At 48.1% G+C, this 23208-nt stretch overlaps 1 protein-coding gene across 1 annotated transcript in view; it reads right to left on the bottom strand.

The window, feature by feature from the left end:
* Positions 1-5394, bottom strand: part of COL6A1 (collagen type VI alpha 1 chain) — a 69785-nt gene extending 64391 nt beyond the window's left edge. The window contains exons 1-2 of the mRNA XM_084643133.1: positions 5104-5394; positions 3914-4043 (exon numbers count right to left, since the gene is read on the bottom strand). Of these exons, the coding sequence (XP_084499259.1) occupies positions 3914-4043; positions 5104-5212 (239 nt within the window). The 5' untranslated portion in view covers positions 5213-5394. The remainder of the gene's footprint in view (positions 1-3913; positions 4044-5103) is intronic.
* Positions 5395-23208: the final 17814 nt, after the last annotated feature.

Here is a 23208-nt window from a genome sequence, read left to right as displayed (position 1 = left end):
GGGCTTCTCTCCAGCCTGGCCCAGCAGCAGCGGCTCACTCTGCTCGCCTTCCCAGATGGGTTTGTACGACGGACCGGCGGCCTGCCTCTCCACGGCCCGGCAGCATGGCCACTCCTACCAGTGCGCAGCGAGTGCGAAATGCTCCCCACCCACACTGCTTGCAGGCTACAGCCCCCCACCCACGCTGTGCATGGGAGTAAATGGCTGCCCAAGTCACAGGCGGGCCTCCTACGCCTCGAAGGCACACCTGGAGGCATATCAAGAATAGGGCCCAGCAGAGCCAAAACCTAATGGGGAATCCCCGCAGGGGTCCCACAGGGAGGCTGAGCCTGCCTGGGAGGAGCCTGGGAGATTGTGAGGAGCGGCAGAGTGAGATCCAGAAGGCAAAATCAGAGCGGAAGGGGGCTGGGGAGCTGGGTGGGCGAAAGGAGAGAAGAGTTGGAGGGTGCAGTCCGGAGCGGGAGGGGAAGTGGGGTGGAGTGGCGGGGCAGAGATTGGAGTGGGAAGAGCAACACAGGAGAAGACATGACACCCCTGCCATGATGCTCTGAGTGTGGCACGTGGGAGGAGGCGAGCAGCTGCCTGGGCAGCGTCGGGCGGTCTAGGCCCAGGGCAGAGCCAGGAGACGAAGGAGCTGTGGACAGCCGCGGCCTGTTGGAGCCAGAGCAGGCGAGGCGGCAGGAGGGAATGGTTGTGAGGTTTCAGAGGGAGGGACAAGCGTGGGGGGCAGATGTGGTGACCCAGAAGAGGGAGGGCATGGAGAGATAAAGGAGAGGAGGGAGGAGCAGACATTGGGACACGGCAGAGGGGTGTGACCAGAGCCCTGAGTGCCTGGTCATCATTACTGAACAGATGTGCAGCCAATCAGCCAATGGATGACCCAGCGAGCAGTAAGGTAAGCCAAATGGTTACAGGGGTGGCAAAGAATCAGTGAAGGAACCAGATAAGAAAGGGGGCGAGGTGGTTAGCAAAGAGACAATACCTTATTCCCATACACAGTGTGAGATCAGTGGAGGTGCAATGAGCAATGAGGTGTGGGGAGAAGCAGTCAGTGGGGAGTCCATACCATAGAAGATTAGGGTTGGAAGAGACCTCAGGAGGTCATCTAGTCCAACCCCCTGCTCAAAGCAGCACCAATCCCCAACTAAATCATCCCAGCCAGGGCTTTGTCAAGCTGGGCCTTAAAATCCTCTAAGGAAGGAGATTCCACCACCTCCCTAGGTAACGATTCCAGGGCTTCACCACCCTCCTAGTGAAATAGTGTTTCCTAATATCCAACCCAGACCTCCCCCACTGCAACTTGAGACCATTGCTCTTTGTTCTGTCACCTGCCACCACTGAGAACAGCCGAGCTCCATCCTCTTTGGATCCCCCTTCAGGTAGTTGAAGGCTGCTATCAAATCCCCCCTCACTCTTCTCTTCTGCAGACTAAACAAGCCCAGTTCCCTCAGCCTCTCCTTGTAAGTCATGTGCCTCAGCCCCCTAATCATTTTCGTTGCCCTTCCCAGGACTCTCTCCAGCCAGGGCATTGTCATTCCCAGCACTGGCTGAACACCTTCATGCTCCCTGGGAACGGAGTGTGGGAAAGGAAACTGGGACTGCCATACGCCCAGGACAACAGCCTCGAGGGGTTAATCTAGTGGGGAGCTTCAGCCCTATGTTTTAGTGGGGACCCTTACCTTGGGGCTCCCTTTCCAGGACCAAGAGGAAAGAGTCTCCCATCTCCAGAATAGCAGAAGCCTTTGATCAGGCAGAGTCATTACACCAGAAAGAGCTGGATAAGGAGGCTGCAGGGACAGCCCTGTATCCAACCCCAGCCATTTGCAAAGTCTGTGCCCAAACTGCCTCTCCTGCCCCTCCTCCCTCCACGCTGCACATCTGGGCACCAGCCTCCTGCCGCCCAGGGGAACGCGAGGAACACTGAGCATGTGGGCTGGTGTGGGAGAACCAGCCTGCTCATGGCTCTATGTACAGAGCTCACCAAGGAGATGGGGATGGAAACTGGGGCTCTCAGATGTTCAGGGAACGATGGCTGGGAAAATACAGGGGAAACCACTCTCCCCAGTGCTGGGGACCTCTGCGGATGAGGCGGGAAGGAATGAACTACGTGGCAGCCCTCAGGCCCCCCTTGGGGGAGCCAGCTTTGAGACAAGGCTCCCTTGAATATTTTCCAGGAGTCACTAACATCTGTGACATTTCCTGTCCCCAAAACCTCCTCCCCACCCCACACCATTCCATCCAGTCCATATTCTTCCCCACTCCAGTCCGTCAGTCCCTCCACCGGGCCCCACCCGGCTTCCTCACCCCCAGCACTTCATGGAGGCTCCCTGGTCCTAGATCCCAGTAGACCCCTCATGGGGACACTGCGAAGTGCTGTGTCAGGACGTGCTGGTCCTATTCTCCCCAGGGAGTGCCCATGTTATTCGTGAGCATTGCCCGCCCACGCCAGGTGTCACGTGTATTTAACAGGATGGGAGCTAACATTTCTAACATTTCCTGGCACAGACATGTCCCCAGCAGGGCAGCCAAGCCTGCAGCCTGGGCCGGTGAGCTTCTGAGCAAGGGGGCAGCAGGTTCTTTCCTGAGTAGGGCTATTGGGACGGGGAGAAGTGGATCCTTTGGTTCTGGGATGACAGGGTTTCCTCTGACTGCAGCAGGTCTCCTCGAGTTGGTGTGGCAGGTTGGATGTGGAAGGCAGGTCCTTGCTGGCTGGAGTAAGGGGCCAAGTGGGAGGACAGACCCCCACCCAGTTCCAGTGCCTCAAACTTTAGGCTTGGGCTTGGCAGACACACCCCAGTGAGAAGAGACATGGCTTGCAGCAGCTGGGTCCTCCGTCCAGTGCTCCTCCCCCTCGAGAAGTGCTGGAGGGGCTGCCAGGGTGCGGTAGGGCGAGGCCGCTGTGCCATGCCCTCCATGCACTGGTGGTGGATGGAGAAGGGGAGTTATACTTGCAGCAGCTGCCGCAGCTGAGGCAAGCCCCTCTGAAGCCTGGGAGCTACCCTCTTGGTGCAGTGTCCCTCACCACAAGAGCGAGGGGCTGTGCTGGTTTGTGGGATTCTAGGCAAGGCTTTGCAAGGAAACGTGCAAGGAAAAGCCTCTGTTTAATAAAGTTTCTCCTTCTGTTACAAAGGGGGACCTCACCAGCCCAGCCCGGGCTCACCCCCAGCCCACTCCAGCTTTCCCTGCAGCAGAGCTGGGCGGCACACCATGCTGGACGTGCGCACGATGCTGTCCTGCGGAGAGGGCCCAGCATGCACCCACGCTCCCCTCGCAGGGTGTGCGATCACAGGGTGCTGCACATGCCCAGCAGAAGGGCTGCAGGGTACAAGCCACTGCGCGTGAAACCGAAGGCGGACGATAGGCCAGGGCCCAGCTTTGATTTTAAGCACAGGCCTCAATTATTTCAACTACTCCGATTAAGCCCTGTTTTTTTTTAAAAAATGATCCTGGATGATCATTCTGCCGTGAAACACGACAGCCACACGACCGTCCCCACCACAGGTCTCCACCTCTGGGAAAACGCAAAGCAAACCACATGGGGCAGCAAACCTGGCTACACCAAGCATTGCTGAAGGAATACTGCCACCTGCAGATGGGGATGGAGAAGTGCAGAAAACTCCCGTTGCAGACAGGAGAACACTCAATCTAGCAACTCCAGCCAACGGTCCCAGAATGAGCGCATTAAATCCTTCGTTGCTGCAGACAGTTTCTTTCCATTTGTTACATAGCCATACACATAACGTTTCCCGTGTGCACACAGTGATCACTGACAGCCTTAATGCAAGACAAATATAAATTCCCAAGCAGAGTCCCAAATCTTACTGGTGTCACTTTTTCTATTCTGGTGAACACCCATGGAAAAGTAAAATAAAATAAGCAGTGCAGAAAAAGTAAAAGCTTTCAATACAGTTACCTGTCTGTTAGCTTGTCAATGAACCGGTTGGTAAATTCTTTCACCTGTGAAACTAAGTCTCCAAATGGCTTTACCCTTAAAGCAACACTTTCTGATGTATCCAGAACAAAAAACAGATCAACGGGGCAATCTGTTCAAAAACAGAGAGACAGCAGGTTTTAAGCACGGTGTTACTGCATCTTCCAGTTATGCTACAAGATATGTCATGGTGGATTGGGTCTCCCATGCATCATAGTGAAGCATGTGTATTCAAGAGACATAGCCAATGCATTTTCTACAGTACATGTGTAGTCTGTATCTCTGTTACACTGTTACATTTTTATACTAAGTTAAAGTTTACAGCTTGCAAATAATAACTCAGTGTGTCAGAATTACAAACATATGCACACACTCACACTTGCATGGCATTTGTGCTAGGTTGGATTGAAAATGAACATATATTCAATAGATTAAAGCCAATGAGGACACACTGTCTTTTTCTGAAAAAACTTGGTATTTTTCTTTACATTTACTGTGATTTTAAAAATGAAAGATTGTTTTCCCAGGCTTCTAAGCGCTATATCTATTTAGAGATGAATTAATTCATTACAATGAAATATCAGACAGATACTATTTAAAATAACGTCCAGATGTAGGGTTACATTTTCGCGTGTATACATTTTCCATATAAAGAATAATCATTTTAAAAAGTCCCTATACAAAGGAATTTTCTTTGCAACAGGAACACAAGAGATTATTACAAATAAAGGAAAAAACCCAAAAAATATGTTTACAGATTTTGATAAAATTCTCATCAAATTTCTGTGAAGTATTCCGGAATATTATCCTCTACGTTAGTTGTTTTTAGTCCCCTTCTTTGCTAAATACCAACCAAAAATGATTGCATATGAGATGGGACAGAGCTGAAGATAACTGGAAAAAAATGGCTTCAGGATAAACTGGGTAGGTGGGTGAAGGGAGCAGGTAGATATTCAATACATGTGGAAGGAATAACTAATCAACAGACATTTGAAATATACCTTTTTTTAAATGTTCAGGCAAACCTAAAGTTACAACAGTATAAACAACCTGAGACGTCTGTTTAGCAGTACATGGCATACAGATCTGAAGGCAGATCTCACCTTTAACAGTCTAGAAAACTATCCGCACAGGAAAGGAAAAGAAAGTACACCCCAGAGTCACATTCTTACCTTGAAAGGTTTCAATTCTGTTGACTATTTCTGTCTGTTGAGCCAGCGCCCCGCTCCACAGGAAACAGACTTGAAGCAAGAAAGTGAACAAAAAGTTTGCTAACTTCATCTTGCTAATTTCAGATTTACCATTTATTACTTGCAGAAAGGAAGGGAGGGAGAAACGGAAGGAGACAGAGGCCAGGAATGGCAGCAAGGAATTTTTATCTTAGTTGGGAATTTTTTCTAATTTTCTACTCTGTCCCTGAGTTTCTGTGGAAGGAGGCACGGGAGAGGGAGTTAAGATGAGGAGGAAAGTAGCAGGAGCTGCCCAACTCCAGAGGGGGAGGGATCTCAGAATGTCAATTTCAGTTGATCCTTAGCATAACCAGTGAGTTGCTGAAACACATTGTCTTGGGGCCATTTCTTCTTTTCAGCTATGGTTGTGCCTGCAAAACCATCTTGATCTGCATCAAAACATAATTTAGTTCTATTTAAAAATATTTTGCCACCCGCTTCCCCCCGTATATCTTGTATCTATGTTGGCTAACGGGTTACAGCATAGCCACAGTGCTGCTGTTCTAAAAAGAAGAACGGGAATGTCGCAAGCCTAAGGATATAATCCACACCATTAAAAAAACTCTCTGTATCATTTTTGTGCTCATATTTATAACCCCATGTTGGGCCCGTCCTAGCATCGTTACTCAAAGCTCCACTGAAGTCTGTGGGAGTTTTGTCAATGTAAGGACCGTATGACTGGGCCGTCAGTATGTTTTATTATTGGATGCTTTTTGGCCTTCCAGGCCAAAAAATGCTCATCCCAATTTCCTAGTTGTTTTGTAAATGTATCTTTGGGAGTTTATCAAAGTGCAGACTGAATCCTGCAAACGCCCTGCTCCTGCCCCTTCCACCCATGGTGAACACCCAGTGCCCAGCATTCCCACTCCCTGTGATGAGAACTCTCACAGGACCAGGGCCTTCGTGTCCTTCCAGAATAGAGACATGGGGCCTCATTCTGCCCTGGCCTGCACTTTGGGGAGTCACACACCTGAGCACAGCAGGAGCTGAGCAAACATTGCTATTCTGGCTTGCAGAGATGTAAACGACTGCCAGATGTAGAGCAGTGACAAACTGGGTCCTCTAGCTTCTCGCTTCCAAAGGCAGTCCCTCAAAGCCAGGGCTGACTTCTTTTGCTGATTCCTACATGGCCAACACAGCCATAAACACAACAAAGCAGAGGTATACAAACCAGACCAGAGAAATGCACCCATAAAACAGAGACACAAGTGCCCCCCCCAATCCAGAAAACCCCCTGCCCCTTCCTATCAGAGGAGAGGAGGGAGATTCCTTACATGGTCCTTAATCCACCTCCTCTGTGGTGGGAAGGAGATGGGACAGAAATTGCAGCTGGAATAGAGGAGGGACTAGTTGGGGACACTGAGGAGTCAGCAAAAGAGTTGAATCGTAATAGTCACACGGTTAAAATATATTCTGGAGCTTTCCAACTTGGGAGCCTAAAGATAGGCCCCTAAATCCATATGTAGACACCTAGACCAAAATGGCCTATTTCCGAAAGTGCTTAGCACTGCACCTCACCTGCACTTCAGTGGCATTTGGAGTTCTCGGCTCTTTGCAGTCTCAGGCCACATTTAATACGGGTGGTCACAAAGGGAGTTAGGAGTTCAATGGCAGACATCCAAGTCTGATGATTTTGGCCACAAAATATAAATGTCCATGTACTAGAGTGAGAAGCTTAAAACCAAAAAGAGGTGACCTGAATACCTGTCAGTGGAAGAAACCATTTGTATAGCCAGGATCTCTGAAACATGGTGAAATGACCAAAATCAAGGTGACAATGCAATACCTGCCTTGAACTATACAGAAGGAGCAGATTAAGTTGCAGAGGCTGAAGACCTAAACCCAAAAGACTGAATAGCATCCTAAACACTGAACCTAAAAGATTCCAGAGCATTTAATGGACATGATTTCTGAGTGGAGAGGACCACACAGGTGAGTCCAAATCCTACTCATGGGAATATAACTATCCTGGTTACATTACTGGTTTCCACTTGTGGAAAACGATCTTGAGTGTGCAATGCTAAGGGAGACCAAACAGGCAGGTAACAGTAATAATTAGTGACTGAAACTTCCTGCATATAAAGTGGTTAAACATTGCAACATGACAGAGTTTAACGAAGGGTTTCAGAGAAGCTTAAAGAAGCAATTCCTTCACAACTTGAACCAGGGGTAGCCAATAGGTGCCAAATCTGGACCACCAGACTAGAATGGACCCCAAAATATTTTATTTATTTATTATTATCATCATTGTTGAGGTTTTAAAATTTTTTATTTCCTCCGGAGTCTAGACCTTGACTAAACCTTGACCAAGAAATTTGGACTTTGACAAAAAATAATTGATTACCCTGACGTAAACCATTGCCTCATGGAAGTGCCAGTACTAGAGCACAGAACCCTCGAGGAGAGACTCTTCTTGATTTAGTCCGAAGTAACACCATAAAAGCCGGTTCAAGAAAAAAACCACAGGGTAGGGCTCATAATAAAAACTAGCATGGTGACATTAAACTTTAGAAAAGGGGATTTTAAACAAGGAGGAAACTAGTTTAAAAGACCCTGAGGTCCTTTAAATTAAAATCCCTTAGATTCATGGAAGCTACCTAACCAACCACAGCATTCTCCCAGAGGGCATACGTTCCCCTCGACAAAAAAGGACCAGGAGGCAAGAAAATAAAGTGTAACTACATGGAAATTCAGGAGGATATTTGAAGCAAACAGGTATTCTTTGAAACCTGGAAATGCAGCCCGAAGTGACACCCATAGAAATGTACCTCAACTATGGCAGGAAGAGGTAAGATGGATATTTGAAGGCTCAGAGGCAATTTGAAGACAATTTGAAGGCAATTTGAAGGCAAACAAACAGAGAGAATCATAAAAAATAAATTCTTTCAGTATATCAGAAGCAAAAAGCCTGCAAGAGACCTGATGGGTTAAAGAGGATAAGAACAGTGCAGAAAACCTGAATTACTTCATGTCCACTGAAGGTAAGACAAACCATAATGTACTTAATCTGCAACAAGGGAGATTTAAATTAGATATTAAGAAAAACGTTCTAACTCTAAGGATTGCTAAGCTCTGGAGCAGGCTTCCAAAGGAGGTTGTGGAATCCTGATCATTGGAGGTTCAAGAACAGATTGGACAGACACCTGTCAGGGATGGTCTAGATTTATCTGGCCCTGCTTCAGTGCAGGGGGCTGGACCTGATGACCTCTTAAGGTCCCTTCCAGACCTACATTGCTATGGTTCTACTTTTTCGCATTAGTGTTCACCATAGAGAATATTGCATAGATGCCCACCCCAGACCAATTGTCTTCAGCTAAAAAAGAGACCAAATGATAAATTAAATAGCAGCAACTCACATGAACGATCTGATACACACTCCAGAGTATGGAAGGCACTGAAGAATGCAGTGTCTGTGCTGATAGTAAATATATGCACTCTCATTCAAATCAGCCAGAGGTTTGGATTGTAGCACATGCTGTCCTTATATCAGTACAACATAAACGGATCAGAACAATACAGAATTATAAAACACCTAGCAGAAAATAAGTTGATAAATGTACAGCAGCATAGCTCTTACGAGGAAAATTGTGCTTATCCCATCAACAAGGATTATTGGAGCACATCAGCAAGATACGATCATTATTTGTCTGGCAGAAGCCCCTGGAAGCCGCAGGCATGGATGAGGGTTCCATTGCTCCAGGTGCTGTACAAACACTGAACAAAAAGACAGTCTGTGCCTCAAAGAGCTTGCAGTCTAAGTAGATAAGGGAAAATTGGTAGATATAATTTCAGGAGATATAATTTGTGTGTCAAGTATCAGGGGGTAGCCGTGTTAGTCTGTATCCACAAAAACAACAAGGAGTCCGGGGGCACCTTAAAGACTAACAGATTTATTTATAATTTATGTGGATTTTCAAAAAGCCTTTGACAAAGTACCTCTGTGACCCCAAGAGCCTTTATGCCAATTGGCAAAGGGCATAGTCAATGTGCTGGTGTCAGAATATTTAGCCAGACAGTGTCCTGTAAGGTATCATATAAAAACTAGTGACATGCTGGCCACGAATATGATTGAGTTATGCATGTAGGGATTGTATGTAAAGAGGGATGTGTGTGTGTGTGTGTGTGCGTGCGTGTGTGTGTTGGAAATATATTCTTAAAATATGTTTTGGAGGGAAGCCCACCTTACACAAAGGAATGTGGATTTACCTGTCTAGGTCAAGCTTTGTAAGCCATAGGCAATGAAAGTACATTTATATATAAGGTAAACCAACCATCAAGGTAACGAGCGATAGCTTGGCGAGCACACTGCGGGATACACGGGAGTCTGAACCTCTGGGAGGTCTTCCCGTCTCTTGAGGCAAAGATAGGGACTTTGGTAAATATAAGGGGAGCAAAAAGACCTAGTTAGCCATCACTTAGGAGCCAAAGGGGACAGCATCCTCTGATTCTGTGAATGCTGGAGATGGTGGTAGCTTGATGTAAGTGAGAAACTGTATTAGGCAAAGACATAGCTTGCTAGAGTTAAGCTTTGGGCCCCAAAATGTTGTTAGTTTTGCTTTGTTTGTAACCCTTTTCAATCTCTTTTATTCTTGCTTGGCATCACTTGAATTTCTGTTCTTTATTAAAAAAAACGTATTCTTGTTTTGTTACAAACCCATCTCAGTGCTGTGTATTAGCAGGGGAGGGTGAGTCCTCAGCCAACCTAACAGGCTGCTGTGTGCCTCTCTGGAGGCAGTGAACTTAATAACTTCTGTGAGTGTCCAGTGAGAGGGACTGGACACTGCAGGGAGACGTCTCAGAGGAACTCGAGAACTGGGGTTCACTGAATGTTCCCTACAAGGCAAGGTTCAGACTGACAGAGTCTCATGGAGTTTTCTGGTGAGACGGATGGATGGGTGTGGCAGGGAGATGTCTCACAGTCTAATCTCCAGCAAAGCTCTCTTGCTGAGGCAGAGAGGTAACGGTGGCTTACATTTCTGGATGCCCTGAGAAGAGTGTCACAACCTCACATGAGGTTGTTAAGAAAGTAAATATTTGTAGGGTCACGGTCATGGCTGACAAACTGGCTAAGAAACAAAAAAAACAGGAATAAAAGGCCAGGTTTCATCATGGCAAAGGTGCCACAAAGTTCCATGACAGGACACGTGTAGCTTAATATATTTGTAACTCTTCTTCCAGGTGGTGTCAGCAGCAACAAGAGCTGGGTTGAATATCTAGGGGGGGTTCTTAACATTACAAAACAGAACTGGCTCAAGGCCCCATCTGAAAAACTGGGAAAACTAAGCACCACCCTGGGGCATCTCTAAGAGGCAATATTTCCCCGCTCACAAGCCCTGGGTCTGTGTACAACAAAAGAAAGTTTTTATTACTAGGGAGAAGGAGCACAGCATTAATTTGGGAAAACATCACAACAATGACACAAAAGTATGCAAACCATAAACAAACAGCTGCCCCACAGTATCTTGGACAGTGTCTTTTGCCTCAGTTTCGCACTTGGCAGTGTGAAAGTCTGACAGATGAATGTCCCTTTAACACACTCCTCCCCTGCACGCCACTCACAGTTGGTTGGCCAAGGTCAGTGAAGTCCCAGAATTTAGGGGTGCGTTCTTGTGGTTTCACCTCCCTCCCCGGAAGGTGGGTGGGGTGGGGTGGGGAGGAGAACAAAGACATGTCACTGACAGTCATTAAAGTAGGTTTTGGAACAAATTGATAAATTTAATAGTAATAAGTCACCAGGGTCAGGTGGGATTCACCCAAGAGTTCTGAAGGAACTCAAATGTGAAATTGCAGAACTACCAACTGTAGTCTGTAACCTATCATTTAAATCAGCTTCTGTACCAGATGACTGAAGGATAGCTAATGTGCTGCCAATTTTTAAAAAGGTCTCCAGAGGTGAAATCATGCCTCACCAATATACTAGAATTCTTTGAGGGGGTCAACAAGCATGTGGACAAGGGTGATCCAGTGGATATAGTGTCCTTAGATTTTCAGAAAGCCTTTCACAAGGTCCCTCACCAAAGGCTCTTAAGCAAAGTAAGCAGTCATGGGATAAGAGGGAAGATCCTCTCATGGATCAGTAATTGGTTTAAAAGATAGGAAGCAAAGGGTAAGAATAAATGGTCAGTTTTCAGAATGGAGAGAGGTAAATAGTGGTGTCCCCCGGGAGTCTGTCTGGGACAAGCACTATTCAACATATTCATAAAAGATCTGGAAAAAGGGGTAAACAGTGAGGTGGCAAAATCTGCAGATGATACACAACTACTCAAGATAGCTAAGTCCAAAGAAGACTGCAAAGAGCTACAAAGGGATCTCAAAACTACAAAACTGGGAGACTGGGCAACAAAATAGCAGATGAAATTCAATGTTAATAAATGCAAAGTAACGCACACTGGAAAACATAATCGCAACTATACATATAAAATGATGGGGTCTATAATAGCTGTTACCACTCAAGAGAGAGATCTTGGAGTCATTGTGGATAGTTCCCTGAAAACATCCTCTCAATGTGCAGCAGCAGTCAAAAAAGCGAACAGAATGTTGGGAATCATTAAGAAAGGGATAGATAATAAGACAGAAAATATCATGTTGCCTCTATATAAATCCATGATACACCCACATCTTGAATACTGCGTGCAGATGTGGTCGCCCGATCTCAAAAAAGATATATTGGACTTGGAAAAGGTTCAGAAAAGGGCAACAAAAATGATTGGCGTATGGAACAGTTTCCATAGGAGGAGAGAGTAATAAGATGGAGGAGACTTTTCAGCTTGGAAAACAGACCACTAAGGGGGGATATGATAGAGGTCTATAAAATCATGACTGGTATGGAGAAAGTAAACAAGGAAGTGTTATAATACAAGAACTAGGGGCCACCAAATGAAATTAATATTGTGAAAGCCAAGACTATAACATGGTTCAAAAAAGAGCTAGATAAATTCATGGAGGATAGGTCCATCAATGGCTATTAGCCAGGATGGGCAGGGATGGGGTCCTTAGCCTTTGTCTACCATAAGCTGTGGGCGACTGGGGATGGATCACTTGATGGTTTCCCGGGCTGTTCATTCCCTCTGGGGCACCTGGCACTGGCCACTGTCGGAAGACAGAAGAATGGGCTAGATGGACCTTTGGTCTGACCCACTATGGCCGTTCTTATGTTCTTACCCACCTCCTTTGCTGGGATCTAAATTACCTGCGACCCCTCAGGAAAAAGAGATGGGGTCTCTGCGGAGCACTAATGTGGGTATAAATACCAGGGTAGCTGCAATAGCATGGGCAGAAGCATCACAGCTTAGCCTCATCAAGTATAAACCTGCTGAATCCCTTGGGTACTTGCTTGGCACAGTTAGCCCATGTCACGACCACCAGTTTGAAGATGTGTAAGTGAACTGGGAATTGCCCTCGACCTCATCCTGTAGACATAGCCAGAGAGCAAAACTGATTCGAGACAAAGACTCTTGTAGGAGGAGAGATTGACAAGATAGGGACTGTTTCATTTCGGGAGAAGATGAAGCGGGGACATGCTAAGGGATGTATGTGTGGAAGATCTAGAGAAGGCAAACTCCTATTTACCCTGTGTCATAACACAAGAGCAAGACATTGAATGAAACGGAAAGGCAGAAAATTTGACAGTGAAAGCAGCCCCCACCACATCCCTTCCTCATCCTCCCCTAACACTCTGTGATCAATGCAGAGACGAAAGGAGAGGAGACAGGAGGACTACAGCTGATCAGCCTCCTCAGAGACCCTGTCTTGGGCGCAGGAAAAATAAAGGGGTACTGAGAGGTGGGGGGCGGGGACTAAGAAGAGCAACAGCCAGATAGACAAACAAACAGCCTGCCGGGGTGACTTGTTTCCATTGTCAGGAAACAGTGGCCTGGATCTCCTCATCCCTGCTGAGTTCTCCTGCTCTTGGCTGCGCTCCAGGAAGTGGAGGAAGTTGGCTCACTCATAAAACCCTCATTTAGCACCCACTTTGCAATAAAACCAGAGGAGCAAAACCCAAGCTTGCAAGGGAACAGGCTGAGAGCCCTGTGTCTCCATGACTGGCTGGTCGACTCCCACCCCCACTGCCTGCCCCAGAAGAAAGCAAAACTGGCCCCTGTCCGGGTAGCAGATGCAGACCCAGGGGAGGGAGAAGAATCTCCACCTTTGGAAGGAACCTGCCTGCTCCTCTGTCTCTCTAGGACTGGTTCCCAGCTCCAGGTCCATCCCCCACCCATGGCACTCTAGCCCCACTACCTTCTCTGCTCCCTTCCCTGCAGCTCTGCCCGCTTTTGCCTTGGGGAAGGAAGGCAGCAAGAGGCAGAGGGCCTGGACCTGGCCCGGGTTTCATAGCCATCGTGAGATTTTCTAAAAGGGCCTAAAGACTGAGCAGCCTGACTTAGGCACTGGAGAGCCACAGTCCATTGAAAGTCAGAGGCACTGGGGCCCTTTTAAAATTGATACCCTTAGGCTCCTAAAAGATACTGTGGACAAACTATGGCAAAGAGAAACCAGATCCCCTTCAGAGCCTGCAGAGAAGCAAGCTCCTCCTGCTGCTTTCCCTCCACACTCCCTTCAGCTGGAGAGCAGGGCTTCGGGGTGCCGCAGCCTCCCCTAGTGTCTGCCTTGCCCAGGGGAGGCCCCGTGCTTTGTGGCTCTGGGAACACCTGACTCTCTCACCTCTGTCTTTGCTGCTCCTTTCACCCTGGCCCCAGCGCAAGCGCAACCGCTCCCAAGGACCTCGGAACAGGCCCAGGGTACCAGGAGACCCCGTTGGCTCTCCCACCTCCAGCCCTTCCCTACCTGGCTGTAGAGTGGGAGAAGACAGGAAACGGGGTCCCCCATCCCCCTGTGACAAGATGGACATGGGAGTCCCAGCCACCCCGGCTACCCTCTGGGACTACTCAGATGTGCAAGCATTTGCTGGAGTGGGTGTTGACCAGCAGTTTAGCCTTTTCCTGTTTTGCGATGTTCCTGGTGGCACATGATTCCTGTCGGAACTAGCCACGTGCTAGCGTATTTCTTTCCATCACATTTAAATGAAGTTCTTGTAAAAAGCGAGTTCTTAATTTTCTTAAATTCCAGTCTAGCTGCTCTTTTCCTATTTGGATGATTCAAGCCTCCGACACTGAAGGAAGTCACTGAAATGCCGGGTTCTTTACTAATCTCCATCATCTTCTGTTCAACCCCTACGTGTCAAACTTAAAGTTATCGTCATTGCTTCTTCTGTTACAGCTACTCCATTTAGAACCCCCCCCCCTCACTGCCAATCCCCCAGGAAAGGGTCCATTGCTCCTCTGTGGGGCAGGAAAGGTTTTATCATCTCGTCATGCAAAACACAGCCACCAAGCTCTTAATCCACAGATCCTTGATTTCCAAATTGTGCCATCCTTGTTTAGTACCAACAAATAGTTCTAGGAATTGTCCCGGATGCGTCCAGTACTTTTCTCTTTTTCAAAACAATCCAAACCCTGATATTCACTGTAGAACCGCAGTAAATGATTAATAAATCCCTTCTTAAATGTGTGAAAGGCAAACTGATCAACCGAAGAGATGAACACCAGACACCTTTATCTGTAAATTCTACAACCATTACTTTAAGATGTCACTGATGGGGATATCTAGAGGTCTCAGAAAAGTCTGAAGTCCACATTTGCAGCTAATTATATGTTACCCTACCTCCACTGACTTAGATGGCCATCCGGGGCTGGTACGTTCATGTTTGACGGTGTTTAGGTTTATGCCACTGGTAACAATCTGGTCAATTGCCCCTGTAGCTGAAATGGCCAAGAGTTTCTCTGCCACCGAGGCAAAAATGACCAATGAAAGCTTGCAAAAGTGCCATTCTGGTCTCCTGTGTGTTGGTAGCAAATATAAAATCCATGCCCGGAACTTTCAAACATTAGCCAAAATAGCTAATGCCGTATCCCCTTGCCGAGCAGTTGTAAAGCCTGAACATTGACATCTGTGCTTCCCCAGAAGGGCACTGGCCAGCAGTCGGTGGAAGGAGAGTTGCAGAATTCACATCTTCATTCTCAAGCTGCCCTGGCCGGTGGCTTCAGCAAGGGTGGCCACTGTACTTCCATCTAGTGCCCAACAGGCATTGCAGGGTTGGCAGGTGATTAATAAGCAACTTATCAGTGTCCAGTTCTGCACCAGCTGTGGTCATCTTACCATCCTTGCAGCGTATGGGCCCACCAACATCAATGCCATCATGGGACTGCAAATCATTTTTACCAGCAACTGCAGGCAATCGTAATGAAACTCTGAGGAGAGATGTCATTGTGAACCTGGGCGAGTGTAATGCCTAAGGAGCAAAGGATTACGACACCTGGGCAAGCGTACTTCAGAAGTTTGGTATCGGGCAGAACAGGAATTGGCAGTGACTGCAGGCATTTGTGGCTGCAAATGACCTGGTGTTCACTGACTTGCTCTTCCATCATCCAAGGATTCACAAGCAGAGCTGGGACAGCCCAGATGGTTGTGCTAGGACAGTTATTGTCCATGTCCTCATTAACGGTCATTGGCCGCCAATGGCCACAGACGTACGAGTCTGCAGAGGTGCTGAACTTGACAATGAGCATCAGCTTCTGTGGACAAAAGTGCACCTCCGACTTCAAAAGCAGCCAGTTAATTGCCCAACATTAGTTGAGTTCAACCAAAAACTCGTATTACAGCCAAGCTGCCAGGCGTCTTCCCTTTCTGAGTGGCTTAGGGTCACTGAAGCATCAGAGACTGAAGTCTCACTCCTTCTGTCCTCTGATGAGGAATGACATTGTTCCAAGTCATCAGTGCTGATCACTGCCAGCTCAGCGTTGGAGCCTCAGCCCTTTAAACGTCATCCACGGATTAGTGAGGAGTCACTCACAGCAGATGGAGCTGAGGAAAAACCAAGGCTACAATTTGAATCTTCAAAGACACACTTGTAGAGAGCAAAAGCATAAGCTGAATGCATTTGACTTCCGAACGTCGTCAAGTCATTGTGTAAGAATGGTGAGGAATTCTGGTGGCTGACTCAAGCAGCCAGTCTAGAACAGCCTGCCAGCTAGCATGGTCTCCACACCCTCTATTCAGCTTTGCAGTGTTTGCAGCTTCCCATAAAGACTTGGGATGGCAGCATCCACCAGAGCTTGCAGGATCAGTTGCACCAATGAGAAGATCATTTCAAGACACTTCTGAATTGTTTGTTGCTTGCAGTCCCTCTTCCATGTGAAGAGGGGCAGGAAATTCCAGTAGAGGTACCTTCCTTTATCCAAGAAGAGATCCATATCACAGCCCACAAGCTGAAGTCTGGGAAGGCATTAGTGGTTTGTCAGAGTATTGCTGTACTGTGGCTGCATAGTCTCCTCCAGACCACCAGTCACACTAATACCATCTCCAATGCCTGGGGAAGGGAGTTATTCTGCCTCTGTTTGAAAAGGGTGATAAGGTTGAATGTAGCAACTTCAGAGGTATCAACCCATGACTGCTCCCAGGAGAAGTTTTCACTTCTCTGTTCATGTCTCAAATCATCAATGCACTTTGTGGCAAAGACCAGGATACTCATAACGGCTCTATGTTCCTCTGTTGACCAGATCGTCACCTTGAGACAGCTTTTTGAGAAGAGGGCTGAGTGTAATGAGCTGTGCATGGCACTTTTTATAAACTTCTGCCAGGCCTTTGATACAGTGCATTGGACAAGTTTCTGGGGTCCGATAAGGCATCTTGGCGTGCCTGGGGAAATCGACAGATGACAACTATAGATTCCACTGGATAAAACACTTAGGTACCCTAAGTACTCAGCTAACTCCCATCTAGAAAAATTATATGATTCAGATTATGTGTCTCTGTTGAAAAACCTTTATAAAATTTAATAAAATAGGCCAATTTGATAATACCATGGAGCGGTAGAAGCTTAACTGTAGAAATGACCATTCTCCCCAGGGTTACATTCTTCACAGTTAGAGTTTAAGGTCAGAAAAGACCTTTTCATATCACAGGTGAGGGAATGTCACCTGATAGCCCTTACGTCACACACCCCCAGTAGAAATCCCGACCAAGAAGAAGTAGTCTTGTGCAGAGAGTGTTTGCCATTTCAAAAGACTGACTTGGCTTGAACTCCCCGTGTCTAAAATGGGAGATCCCACTGGAACCCATTATCTCTCTCAACATGGAAGAAACTTTAGAGGTGCAGCCATTGTATTAGAACAGTTGCAATCCTCCATCCGATGTTTGATTTGGGGCAATATTATAGCTGGGTCTAATTTTAAAAATGTACCTACCTCAGTTTTTGGAAGGAAGCCAAATGGCTCCGCACCTCAGGAATAGTATCTGCGTACACAAATACCCATCTTGATAGCCCTGTGGAATGAGGATAACAATAAACACCAGAAAAAGCCATAACAGGACACTGACACTTACCCCATCTGGGTCAATAATTTATTTCATCCAACAGCCGAGTGCTATTCAAATGCACTTTCCCTAACTTTGAAAATATGCGGGGGGAGGAGGGGGGAATAAAGTGAGAGCCAGCCCTCTAACAATCAGGTACAACACTATAATACTACAACGATAGGGTGGATTGAAAGCTGGCTAGATTGTCGGGCTCAACAGGTAGTGATCAGCGACTCGATGTCTAGCTGGCAGTCAGTATCAAGTGGAGTGCCCCAGGGGTTGGTCCTGGGGCTGCTTTTGTTCAACATCTGCATTAATGATCTGGAGGATGGCGTGGATTGCACCCTCAGCAAGTTCACAGATGACACTAAGCTGGCAGGAGAGGTAGATGCGCTGGAGGGTAGGGACTGGGTTCAGAGTGACCTAGACAAATTGGAGGATTGGGCCAAAATAAATCTGATGAGGTTCAACAAGGACAAGTGCAGAGTCCTGCATTTAGGACGGAAAAATCCCAGGCACTGCTACACACTGGGGACTGACAGGCTAAGCGGCAGTTCTGCAGAAAAGGGCCTGGGGACTACAGTGGACGGGAAGCTGGATATGAGTCAACATATCCCCCCCTTGTTGCCAAGAAGGCTAATGGCATATTGGGCTGCATTAGTAGGAGCATTGCCAGCAGATCGAGGGAAGTGATTATTCCCCTCTATTCGGCACTGGTGAGGCCACACCTGGAGTACTGCTTCCAGTTTTGGGCCCACTGCTACAGAAAGGATGTGGACAAATTGGAAAGAGTCCAGCAGAGGGCAATGAAAATGATTAGGGGGCTGGGCACATGACTTATGAGAAAAGGCTGAGGGAACTGGGATTGTTTAGTCTGCAGAAGAGAAGAATGAGGGGGGATTTGATAGCTGCTTTCAACTACCTGAAGGGGGGTTCCAAAGAGGATGGAGCTTGGCTGTTCTCAGTGGTAGCAGATGACTGAATGAGGAGTAATGGTCTCTAGTTGCAGTGGGGGAGGTCTAGGTTGGATATTAGGAAACACTATTTCACTAGGAGGGTGGTGAAGCACCAGAATGGGTTCCCTAGGGAGGTGGTGGAATCTCCTTCCTTAGAGGTTTTTAAGGCCCTGGTTGACAAAGCCCTGGCTGGGATGATTTAGTTGGGGTTGGTCCTGCTTTGAGCAGGGGGTTGGACTAGATGACCTCCTGAGATCTCTTCCAACCTTCATCTTCTATGATTCTATGAACACTAACTTCCCTTGAGGAGACACAGATCCCATTTTCAAATCATGGGGAAAAGTGAGCTTGAAAGAGTGGGCCAGTTAAAGAAAGCAGGGAGTGTGATGGACCCAGAGACATTAATGTTATTGACAGTTTCCTTCACAAGACCAATATTAATTCTGATAAAACAAAAACATTTTCATTCAGCTCCCCAGGATGTGTCAGGCTTCCACAATCACCTAGAGAGACTGAGAAGGTGATTGCGAGTGCTCGAGGCGCCATCATTTCCAAAGAGCAGAGTGAACTAATTAGGTTTGGTGTGGGATGCACAAAGAAATGGGGAAAGCCTCAGGATGGCCCTTCAGCTTGCACACATGCATAAATACCTGGCTGACTCAGGCCCTTAATAAAGCCGCCAGCTAACCCTTTCCATGTCTGTCTCGGAGTGGGCTAGCACATGTCCACCAGAGCTAACAAAAGACGCTGCTCAGAAAGGCCAATTAACCAGGGCAGACTGGGGGTTCTAGACCAAGCTGAAGACATTAGGAGTCAAAAAGCAAAGATTAAGTGGGGAAAAAGGTAAAGGTTCCAACCCTATCACTTTACTCCCCCCACCTTTTGATTGGCACCAGCTTCCCAGAAAACCACCCCCCTCTTGGGATGAGATGCTGCGTGTGGCTTGCGGAAAGATCCATTTCTCTGGGGAGAAGGCTGACAGTGGGGCTTGTACTGGGAAGCTAGCTTCACCCTGCTGAGGGTGTGGCTACCAGCAATCAGTGATGCAGCCCTGACCTGTCTCTGTGGCTGGAAAGGCTCCCTTGGCAGCAAAACTGGGGTCATTCCACTGGATAAGGGGGGCAAACCTTGTGTGGAGCCATGGAGGAAGGTGCACCCCCCCTAGGCATCATGGAGCTTAGCTGCAAGGGGGCTCTGTGTGGCAGCAAACAGGGCCTGGGTGGAGTCGAGGCACGAGAGTGCCGGGGAGGAGTGAGTCATGTAAGGGCATCGTAGTTTGAGACAGAGGATTCCTGTCTCTGCTCCTTGAGCCATCAGCCCGGAGTCCAGCGCGGCTTCTCAGGCTGCACACGGGACAGAGGGTTTTCCCTAAGTCTGGAGGCTCAGGGTAGCAGGCAAAAGGGGACACCATAACGACTCAAGGGAGGGGTGCTTTCCTGACGAGCTCGTGGGATTTATGCTCTTTGCAGAGCCAGTTAGAGAAGGAGAATTAGTTTCTCTTCCACACACTATTGGCTCATAGCAAAGGAACGGTGGAGAGCTGGCCCACGGGTATTTTATTTATTTACAGTACAAGCTGCCTGAGGGAAACCGTATCCGTCTTCAGCTGGCCCTTGGCTGCTTTGTAGCTTCCCGCTGGGAGGGGAGGCAGTACATAACGGCAATGGTATGGCTTGCTGAGTACATCTCTGCCCGTATATGGTCACGGCTGCACATCTGTAAGTGATCGCGGACACATGTTTGTCTGACTGGAGCCCAAGGAGCCCTGCTGGGCTCTGAAAACCAGGCGAAGGGTCACAGCGCCACCAGGGCTGTGGAGCAGAGAGCTGCAGCCGGCTCACGCAGCTCACAAGCTCACCGGGCCCCGCTCCACTTGGAAGTGCCGCTCGCCCTGTAAAACTGGAGCCGTGTGCCCTTGAATCTCTCCTCTCCTGGGTTTTGCTATTGCCCGGGACAGAGTCCATGCGTTTCCCCTTCACTGAGGCACGTGCGACGAGAACCGGGGCAACGAGAGCCCTGGCCTGCAGGTGTGTGATCCAACTGCAGACGGGGCCTGGCTCCTGCGCGGGCTCGCCAGAGCCATCTCACGGGAGGCGTCTGCACTCGCAGGCCTAGGGCTGTCCCCGAGACAGAGCCTGCTGCCTGCTAACACCGGAGGCACAAGCCCTCTTCCCCACTGGTGGGTGGGGACGGCGGGAAAGTGGGGGGGGGGGCAGCTCACTGTCCCTAGGGAGTGTCCTGGGGGCATGCTCCCTTGTGAATCAAGGGGAATGGCAGTTCCTGTGCAGAGGGCAGGGTGTGTCCCAAGGACAGCAGCCCCATGGGTGGTGCAGCCCGCACGTTAGGAAGGAGAAATCAGGTATGATCAAAGCACGCAAATCACTGAGTCTGTTCCTGCCTGCCGTTAATCCACAGCGTTAATGACTCTTTACATAGCCCTGTACATGCTTCAGAGAACCCGGAAAAGCAGAATCCCCGCCTGGTGGATCTTGCAATCCTGGTCATATGTGTGGTACAACAGAGAGCCCTAATGCAGCATCTGTCAGATATTAAACTATTATAGCTGTTAACCTAGGAGGGCCAATAGCCTCTGTTAAAAATTCAGGGCAGTGTTCTCTCATCTGGCCATGTGGTTAATTTATTTTAAAATAATAAGTTACTTAGCCAAGGCTCTGAGTTTCTTAACATCTTTAATTACACAAAATCCCAGCAGCATTAAATAATCATCCCACGGGAACACAGATGAAAGTGCCAGAGAACGCCAAGAGAGTTTTACAGAATTTCAGCTGACTGGTCTGCGGCACAGCTGGCCAGCAAATAATGGCAACCATCTGATGGCTGGCTGGCTGACCAGCCATGTCGCAATCCCGCTGCATACCAGCGTGCTGCAAGGGGCTGTCTTGAAATGAAATTAAGCTTCCCAAAGGTCTAAAAAGAGCCCCCTGATTTTCATATTCTTCCTCCAAGGGTCAGAATCTTATGAAAAATAAGCGTGCAGCTGTGAATGAGTTTCAATAGCCAAAGCTATTTCCCACTGCTACTTCTTCTCGTCTAAGCCTGAGAAGGGAGTTGCTAAGGGGAGGCCATGTGAGCCAGTTGTGGGAGTTGTAGGGGGTCAGGGGTGAGGGAACCCCTACTGCCAACCCCAAGCATTAAAAAAACCTGAGATTGGCCCCAAAAGAAGAGGGGTTTTGGAAAAGATGTTTCCCGGTCTGGCTGCTGGTTGTTGAACTCCCTGGCCACACATAGGATCATAGAATCATAGAATCATAGAATATCAGGGTTGGAAGGGACCCCAGAAGGTCATCTAGTCCAACCCCCTGCTCAAAGCAGGACCAATTCCCAGTTAAATCATCCCAGCCAGGGCTTTGTCAAGCCTGACCTTAAAAACCTCTAAGGAAGGAGATTCTACCACCTCCCTAGGTAACGCATTCCAGTGTTTCACCACCCTCTTAGTGAAAAAGTTTTTCCTAATATCCAATCTAAACCTCCCCCACTGCAACTTGAGACCATTACTCCTCGTTCTGTCATCTGCTACCATTGAGAACAGTCTAGAGCCATCCTCTTTGGAACCCCCTTTCAGGTAGTTGAAAGCAGCTATCAAATCCCCCCTCATTCTTCTCTTCTGCAGGCTAAACAATCCCAGCTCCCTCAGCCTCTCCTCATAACTCATGTGTTCCAGTCCCCTAATCATTTTTGTTGCCCTTCGCTGGACTCTCTCCAATTTATCCACATCCTTCTTGAAGTGTGGGGCCCAAAACTGGACACAGTACTCCAGATGAGGCCTCACCAATATCGAATAGAGGGGAACGATCACGTCCCTCGATCTGCTCGCTATGCCCCTACTTATACATCCCAAAATGCCATTGGCCTTCTTGGCAACAAGGGCACACTGCTGACTCATATCCAGCTTCTCGTCCACTGTCACCCCTAGGTCCTTTTCCGCAGAACTGCTGCCTAGCCATTCGGTCCCTAGTCTGTAGCTGTGCATTGGGTTCTTCCGTCCTAAGTGCAGGACCCTGCACTTATCCTTATTGAACCTCATCAGATTCCTTTTGGCCCAATCTTCCAATTGGTCTAGGTCCTTCTGTATCCTATCCCTCCCCTCCAGCGTATCTACCACTCCTCCCAGTTTAGTATCATCCGCAAATTTGCTGAGAGTGCAATCCACACCATCCTCCAGATCATTTATGAAGATATTGAATAAAACCGGCCCCAGGACCGACCCTTGGGGCACTCCACTTGATACCGGCTGCCAACTAGACATGGAGCCATTGATCACCACCCGTTGAGCCCGACAATCTAGCCAGCTTTCTACCCACCTTATAGTGCATTCATCCAGCCCATACTTCCTTAACTTGCTGACAAGAATACTATGGGAGACCGTGTCAAAAGCTTTGCTAAAGTCAAGAAACAATACATCCACTGCTTTCCCTTCATCCACAGAACCAGTAATCTCATCATAAAAGGCGATTAGATTAGTCAGGCATGACCTTCCCTTGGTGAATCCATGCTGGCTGTTCCTGATCACTTTCCTCTCATGCAAGTGCTTCAGGATTGATTCTTTGAGGACCTGCTCCATGATTTTTCCAGGATTTTTCCATGCCACATGGAGACAATCACAGGTGGGAAATTCAATCTGAGAACACCTACGAAAGGTGCATCTGCACAAATGCAGGCCACAGCCCCCTACAGAGCCGACCCTGCCTGCTCCAGCCCACCGCCCTCTCCAGCTCCC

This window comes from Lepidochelys olivacea, assembly GCF_965140295.1.
Source record: "Lepidochelys olivacea isolate rLepOli2 genome assembly, chromosome: 11".
Classification (NCBI taxonomy): domain Eukaryota; kingdom Metazoa; phylum Chordata; order Testudines; family Cheloniidae; genus Lepidochelys; species Lepidochelys olivacea.
The sequence above is the reverse complement of the archived record's forward strand: the minus strand, read 5'-3'. Positions and strand labels throughout refer to the sequence as shown.